This window comes from Daktulosphaira vitifoliae, unplaced genomic scaffold (assembly GCF_025091365.1).
Source record: "Daktulosphaira vitifoliae isolate Bord-2020 unplaced genomic scaffold, ASM2509136v1 Scaffold_5, whole genome shotgun sequence".
NCBI classification, from domain to species: domain Eukaryota; kingdom Metazoa; phylum Arthropoda; class Insecta; order Hemiptera; family Phylloxeridae; genus Daktulosphaira; species Daktulosphaira vitifoliae.
Genome location: NW_026099576.1, coordinates 15,551,150 through 15,559,905, shown reverse-complemented (window position 1 = coordinate 15,559,905; position 8,756 = coordinate 15,551,150). Strand labels below are relative to the sequence as shown.

Sequence of the window (8,756 nt, the reverse complement as noted above, 5' to 3'; positions counted from 1 at the left end):
TTTTGTGAAAAAGTTGTCATTTTGAATCCCCCCCTGTAGGCAGGTAAAAAGTCAGATTTATAAAAAAAATATACCAAATGATAGGTAAAGACATCATGCATCTACAAAAAAAAGAATTATATTGATCCATACATCTTTCGAGAAGTTATAGCATTATAAAGTTAAAAATATAAAAAAGAATTTTTTTACAAAAATCGTATTTTTTTTATTAAGTTTAATGTCTGTTTTCACCATGAAGATAAAATAAAGTCCGAAATTTTTTTTTACCATTATAAAGTATATTACATTAGCTTTAATTTAAGATATATATAAAAGTGTCAGACCTTCCGGAACATTTTCAAAATTTAAGTTAAAAAAATTAATTTTTTGTGAAAAAGTTGTCATTTTAAATCCCCCCTTGTGGGCAGGTTAAGGGTTAAATTTATGAAAAAAATATACCAAATGAAAGGTAATGATATTATGCATCTATATAAAAAAGAATTATATTGATATGTTCATTTTTGAAAAAGTTATGGCACTTTTAAGTAAAAAAAATTGAAAAAATTTCGAAAATTAGCGATTTTTAAATTTGTAATTTTTTTGGAGGTTTCCCCCTTTTACGGGGAACGAGGGAATTTTTTTCAATTTTTAAGGGTAATGTCTTCGACTAGATACGATTTGTGATCTTTTGACGTATCATTGAAAGAAATCGGTTCGGTCAGAGCTGAGAAAAAGTGGTAACAGAAAAAAAAAAAAAAAAAAAAACACATCTTAGTAAAACCAATACCTTCTCAGCTTCGCATCGAAGCTAAAATGATTTGTCATACTTTTATGCTATAATGCACTTTTAAGAATACTACATTAGTTTTACAACTCCGGTTTTCATTTAACACGAATAAATCTTTCGCCTATTTTAGGATTATAAAATAATTTTATAAAACTTGGTTTTTTTTTTTGATAGGGTAGAGAATATTTTCATTAATAAATGTTGAGTAATTATATATTACAGAAATTTATTTTGGCACGGTTATAGTCATGAATTTCATAAAAAAATTGTATACTTATTTTGAAATAAATTAAGTTTATACACTATTTCATTAAATTTGAATAATTAATCTAATAATATTTACTACAACTTTTTTGTAATTGTTTTGTTGATCGATAAATATTATTTTATGAGACGCAAAATGTATTCCTAAATGACTAATTTTTTTCTTTCACACATTATAATTGAATATTATGATATTGATTTACAAAATTACTAAATTCAACAAGCTATGTGATGATTATTATTTTGTTATTTCTAGTAAAAATACTCGGTATTTATTTCTTTATTAGCTTTTTAAAACGTATTGAATACTAACTGGACTAATACCCTATCAATGGTGTAAGTGTACGCTTTTATTTAAACTTTTGTTTCAGTTCATTACTCATTAAATAGAGTTCTACTCTGAATATTTATACTTAATTTTTATTTTTTAGTTAACATTATACTGAATTATTGTTTTATTATGTACATATTAATTTTAAGTTTACTGATTTAGGTGATAATTAAATATTATTTTTTTTAATACTTTTTTTAATTTCTTCCATCAAAATTAGCTAAAATATTAGTTAACTAACTTTTTATTATTTTTAATTATTTTAATAAATTTGTTTTTAAATTTATATTCTAATTAAAACATAATTTGCTTATTTTTTAATTTTTTTTCTTCGATTTGAATCAATATAAATTTAATGAGATTGTTCTACTAGCTTCTTTTTTGTTAATAGCGAAATAATTGAATATGTTACATTCATTACCTGAAATGTATATTTGGTTTAAATTTTTTTGATAAATGTATTTATAAGTAAAATTTGAAAAGTTTATCTACTTTGGCAAACATTTCTATATTGACAAACTTTGTTGGCGTCAACCGCATGACTATATTACAACCATTATTCATACTAAAAGCCATAAGCAACATTTTTTTTAACTCCATGTTTTGATTGGTCCAATTACAACTATAAATCGCGTAAATCATAGAATTCCTCTAAAAAATCATAATATATAATATATAATATCTAAATAATAATAATATAATATATATTATCTAATAAATTATTCACTTAAAACTGAATAATTAAATTTTTATTAAAGGAAGTAAAAGTACATCTAAATAAAAACTATTCGAATTTTAAAATAATATAATTTTAGAAAAAGTTAAAATGTCAGATAATCGGATATGGTCGTCTTTTTAAAAATATGATGATCTCGTTACACTCTCGATTAAAAATTAAAACCTTAACTTAAAGACGATGTTGCAGCTGAAATTTTGTATTTTAATAAAATGTCGGTTTGATGAAAACACTTAATGGAAAAGTTAAAATAAATAAATATTTAAGTAAATTTCTTTTTATAAATACAAAAAAAAAATTTAATCTTAAGTTTATAACTTCTAAAAAAATTCACACACTTTAAAATTTTTTTTTTAACAATAAATATTTAATAGTAGAAATATATTGAAATNGTAAATTTCTTTTTATAAATACAAAAAAAAAATTTAATCTTAAGTTTATAACTTCTAAAAAAATTCACACACTTTAAAATTTTTTTTTTAACAATAAATATTTAATAGTAGAAATATATTGAAAAAATGAATAGATAAGTTTTGAAAGAAAATTTGTAGAAAACTATATTTATTTTAATTTTTTTTACAATTTCTTAATTTTTGGGGGGTTTAATTAATTTTTTTTATAGATTAGACCTCCCAAAATATCTTTAATTCAGTTAATAATAACTTAATTAAATTATAAGTTTGTTTTTCTTATATTTTATATAAACTTTAATTAAATGTATGTACCTCATTTTCTAAATAATCAAAAAAATATCCTGAGATGTATAAATGCATCATTATTGCCAATGAACTACATACGAACTTTAAAAAAATCAGTGACAACAACATTCCACTTTTGAAATAAAACTGTTGAAAATTTCAATATTAACATTTAAGAAAATTGTTTAAGTTTAGTTAATTTAATTTGTTTTTTCTAAATTGTATAAGTCAATAAGGCATTTATTACCATAAATAAATCATACAAAATAATAAAAAATTTTAATTTTGTTTTGATTTACTTTATTTGCTATAAAAAAAATGATAAAGAATTCATATAGATTTACCATATCGAGTAATCAAGATGATTAGTATTAACCATGAATAAACCTGAATTATAAAACCATTAACCATTAATCTAAATTATCATTAAGTCCTTTAAATTATCTATTTCATAGATCCATCATAGGTTGTATGATAAAATGGATCCATTATATGATTTATTTTGGTATATTTCATTTAAATTTTGCAATACTTTAACTTTAAAATTAAATATATATAGTCTCACCAAAACACATAAAAAAGTTAATGCAATATAAACATTAGACATTATTCCCATTTGAACTATTGTAATAGGCTTGAATAATTCATAAAAATTTTTAATTTTCCTACAACAATATCATATAAAAATTAGTTTAAATAATGAACGATGCCATTTCTTCTGAATAATAATAAAATAAAAATAAATCAGGATGTTTAGAGGTTAGTTGGGACTGGTAGTTTTAGACATAACTGCTTGTGTTCGCCACCGGACTCCTAATATACGGTTGGTCCGTATGACTAATAGTAGCGCACCGACAAATCACAATAATTGGTTTTAATCAATAACAAGGGAAAAAACAATAAAAGGAAAAAGCTACCATTCGTACAATTACTATATTTTTAATAATACAATTTTAGTATAATAACTGAATATGGACGTCCGCAACAGAGTACAAATATGTTAACAAGAGAAAAAACAATCAAATATAAATGAACTATAAATTTACATACAATGAAACGATATGCTCCAACCAAGTCATTCCACGGATTCGATGATTACATAGGGTACAGCTTCCAAGTTGATTAATGAAGTAATCACGGACCAAATGATGCGTTCTTGTAAAGATGTTATTTGAGATGAACAGTTGAAAGATTCGCAACAAAAATGGCTTAGGGCCGTGGAAAAAAACACAAACAAAATTAACCACCGTTCTATTACTGGCTACGAGTCAGCACAAATTCCACGGAACGGCTTATTGATGGTACACAAAACGTGCGTATTACGTAATAAATAAACCACACCAGATCACTGACCAACGAGTTCGAAAACTTAACGGTATGGCAACACTCCAAACACGTCCACGGACGTACTAACTTAGGTGCCGGTAGTGCCGGACACGTTCAATGTTGTCCACTCCGCTGGTCAGCCATACTCACGGACCGGTTTACCCCCGCCTCAAGCCTTTTCGAGTACTCTACATAATACCCGGCTCGGACGAGGAGATAAGCCGGCCATCAGCTGACTACTTTGGTGCTGCCCAACTTGCTCCAACAGCTTGCTAACAGCAAATAGGCCCCCTTAACCAAGCCATACCAAGTAAAAGGGTTGTTTATTTGTCACAAGGTAGTTAACCGAAAGGTAAAGTGACCATTTAGCCTAATAGCATAATCGAGCTTTGTTTAAATGGACATATATTTCACGACAACTCATGGAAACTACATAAAAGAATTGGAAAACCACAAAACAACAAACTTGCAAAGGACAGGTATTCTAAAAACAAACTTTTGGCAAAAAAAGGTGAATTGACGGCTCTTCGCAAAAAAATCGTTCAAATTAAAATCTTCGATGTGAACAACGCAATTTTTAGTGAATTGTCTACTAGCAAAGAGGCGGTGTCAGCAGATGTACACCAGAAGTTACTAGACCGACTAAGAGCAGTTGCTGAAAAGATCGAAGTTCTTAAATTTAATTCTATGAACCTTAGCGGTGGACTGTATGAGAATATTATACAATTCAAGCAGATAAATTTGCATTTGAATAAAAATACCAGCAGTGTATTGCTAAGGAATCTAACTGAGAGGCATGTAACAATTTTACAAACAACACTTATTCAGGAACCATGGTTACATGATAATTAGAGGAGCTAAACTTAAGGTGCTTTAAACTGTCTTACAAAAAATCAGCAAATCCAGGTCTTGTATTTTGGTTAATGATAAAATAAAAACCATTTTGTTATCTAATTTGCCAAGCGTAAACCTAATAATTATTTTGGGTACATTAAGTGATGGTAAAAATATTATACGAGGCTGACCTTTCACATGACCTGGAAAACCTACACTTTATATTAGGATCGAAACAAAGCTGTAAAAGGGNAACCTACACTTTATATTAGGATCGAAACAAAGCAGTAAAAGGGCTGTAACTGACTTTCATAATTACATCGTTTCGGCATAAAAGAAAAACTGTTCTTTAATAAAAAAGAAAGTTATAGGACAGGACTAGGCGAAACGCTAACCTATCAAAATTATAATAGAGTTCTCGTAAAATCTTAAACAGAGTATTGAAATTAGGTTTGGAATAATATTAGGAGTCATATAGGGTTTCTCGAAGTCAATACAAATCTGACCTAACGGGGGAGGCCACACCACGTTGTGAATCAGCTCTTGATTAACTTCGGGCTGATTCACAACGTGGTAGTGTGATTTATAGACGGCGTGGGCCGCCCCGAAGTAATGCCTAACGGCAGTTCCAGGGCGGTCCACACTATGCCGGTTGTTGAAAAAAAAAAAAAATAATACAAATCTGACCAATAAAGTCCAAAAAAGAGAGATGAAAAAAGTTCTGTGGGAATCACAACAACTCTCCACAGCTATTAGACTTCTATGCTTACTAAGAAATTAATAGAACAAAACCATCGAAGCAACATTATTATTAAACGATACGTTTATAAACATTGATAATTGATAAACATTTGATAAACCCAAGTGACATAAGATGAGCAATAAATGGTTTTGGCGGTTTTAGAGTTGCTAAATTTTATGCAGTAGNCTGTCAAAATTAAGATAGAGTTCTCGTAAATTCTTAAACAAACTATTGAAATCGGGTTTGGAACAATATTAGGAGTCATATAGGGAATCTCAAAGTCAATACTAATCTAACCAATAAAGTCAAAAAAAGAGAGATGGAAAAAATTTCTATAGGAAATCACAAAAACTACGTACAGCTATTATTATCAGCTATTATTATACTTAAAGAACGCTCTTGATGTCAGCATTTTCTCTTTATAAACTGCACATAAAAACAACATTAGAAAAAGTATTAATGAAGTCCGTAAAGCCTGATAATAGCGTTATGTATTCGTAATAAATGTAAAAAAAAATTCAAAAATTTATGTGGGAGTTAAACTGCATTTGTTCCTTCATGGAAAACGGTTATCAAAATCATAACCGAAAAAATTACAAAAATCCTTTATAAAAAATAATAAATATATAAACAAATAAAATAATAAAAATAAAAAATTATGATTTGAGGATGTTTAGTGGTTTTTTTTATTACATATACTACTTAATATTTCATTATCATTTTCAAAATATATAAGTTTCATATAAAATTCTAAAAAATTTAAAAACATTCAATAATTAGTCAATGATACGTCTCCAATTTACTCCATGAAACTTAATGTAAGATGAATTTATATAAAAGAAAAAGTATTTCAAAGTTATTATCAAAAATTACAACTTACTTAATAATGTGTATGTGATTTATAATTACATTCCTTAAATTTTCGACAGAATTGTTGTTATTTTCTTCTTCTTCAAATAAAATATTAATTTATTCAATATGAAAAATTGATAATTATATATTTACCATTATTTGTATGTTGATAGCCAAAAGTTTCATACTTAGAAGCAATCATTTTGAATTGTGCAGATAACATCCAGCATAGCTCAATTACGGTAATATCATATAGTAAAATGTCTAAAACTGCACTCACAAGAACAGCTGATTCTATTAAATAAATTAATATGTACATTTTTTCGTAATGTTCATACGACATAACAGAAAAAAATATTTGGAGAGGAGAATTTCTATAAATCACAAAATTGCCTTGTCGATTTTCTACAGTAATCTCTTTCATCATTAAAGGATTTAAAATCCATATAATAAGAGATATGAACCATATCGTCGCGTAAATATTTATCACTACTATGCATTTTTTCTTATAATGCTGAAATATATCTTTTCTGTAACAATTATGTGATAAAAAATCATCTCTCATCACATCAAATAACTTCCAGAGTTCATCAAATTTCCGCGTAAATCTTATAGTTTTGAAAATTCTATTAAAAGCACAAAAGAATGATAATGATATTTGAAAAAGTGCGTACAAATCATTATATACGAAGAAAAACCCAATAAAACAGCTTATAAATACTATTAAATCGAGAAACGAAAGAAATGGATTAATAGCATAATAGTTTATGTTGTATTTTCCAATTTTTAAGCCAGGTTTGTTTTTTGGATAAAATATATGATACATTTTGTAAATCTTTATTAAGTGATAGTTAATGATATAGTTTTTTTCTTCTTGGTTATCCATTTTTTAGAATTCAAGTAGAACTCAATTTAAATAATCTTAGTGAAATGTTATTTTTATCGTATTGAATTTAATAAATAACCAGAAATCTTAAAATTTCTTCATTTTGTAATCTTAATTAGTTGATCTAAAAAATAATAAATAATTCACTATAAATTTATACAGCTATTCTTATATTATACATTTTTGCAATAACTAATTAAATAATGAAATATTAAGAGATTATATTCAAATAACACATAAGAATCAAAAGTTAGAATCATTGGTACTCTTTGGAAACGTTTTTTATATTGTTATTTTCAAATGATTAATCCTATTCCAATGAATACGATAACTTTCTTTTTCTAGATTGATCTCAGACTTATCAATTGAATTACTGGATTTATCATATTGATTTAGTGTATATATTAATATTAAACAAAACACCAAAGTAATTTTAGAATATTTAAGATAACACATACTGTAGATTAAAAATGTAGGTTTACTTTTATTCGAATAGTACAAATGTTAAATGAAATAAATTTCACTAGCTGGCATAGCAATTCACACAATATAGCTGTAAAAATATTATGTAAGATTTAGTTAGCGATTCAGTTGAACTACGCCACCTATTGTCATTGTGTGTTCTTTATAATGTATACTTTTTTATTACAAATAAACTTTAACATCTTATTATAAAATAACTTATTCCATCCATCAGATTATAATCCAAGTACCAGTATGAAAATGTTAAGTGCGTTTGCGTAGTAAGTGCATCGATTGTGTTAAATTTTGTATTATATTCTTTATGTGCAGACAGTGTTCAGGAAATTTGTTATTTTGGAAAACAAATCTATAAAAATTAACAAACTATACTATGTTTAATGTAATTAAACATACCATGAGTATCATTAGAGAATCAACTATCACATTCACACCTAACGACCCTACTGCTGTAGGCAATACTGAATACAAACGGCAGATAAGACTAGCAGGAAACCACTTGTTACTGGTGGAACACTTATTATCTTATTTTCTTTTATTACTCAAATATATTTTCATTTTTTATGTTTGATTAATTATTGAGTTTTTACTGATATTAAATAGTTTTAAGCTTAAATTTTTAATATACTGATTTAAACAATGATAATCTTATTTAAGTACAATGTCGTATCACTTGCATATTAAAACTATTAATTATTTTTGTAAAAAAAGGACATTTAAATGTGTCTCAGAAAACAGTTCCACATATTCTATAAACTGATAATTAAACATTATGGCTTTTAATATTAACTCTTTTTAAAACCTTGGATAATTATATATAATTTAATCACAGAATAGATTT

The 8,756-nt window shown here is 26.2% G+C and overlaps 1 protein-coding gene across 7 annotated transcripts; it reads right to left on the bottom strand.

Annotated features, from left to right (window-relative positions):
• Nucleotides 1–1,150: 1,150 nt before the first annotated feature.
• On the bottom strand, nt 1,151–8,437 carry LOC126908569 (odorant receptor 33b-like). Of its 7 annotated transcripts, none has more exons than XM_050690755.1 (7): nt 8,312–8,437; nt 6,703–7,559; nt 6,578–6,647; nt 3,361–3,460; nt 2,823–2,942; nt 1,854–2,012; nt 1,151–1,782 (listed from the first exon to the last, which is right to left on the bottom strand). In XM_050690755.1, exons 2-7 carry the CDS (start codon nt 7,433–7,435, stop codon nt 1,714–1,716), a joined length of 1,251 nt encoding a protein of 416 aa, XP_050546712.1. In that variant the 5' UTR covers nt 7,436–7,559; nt 8,312–8,437; the 3' UTR covers nt 1,151–1,713. The 7 variants fall into 7 exon arrangements, 5 of the variants coding, with proteins under 5 accessions (XP_050546712.1, XP_050546713.1, XP_050546714.1 ...); XM_050690756.1 differs by having other exon boundaries at nt 6,578–6,644; XM_050690757.1 differs by having other exon boundaries at nt 6,578–6,641.
• Between the last annotated feature and the right edge of the window lie 319 nt (nt 8,438–8,756).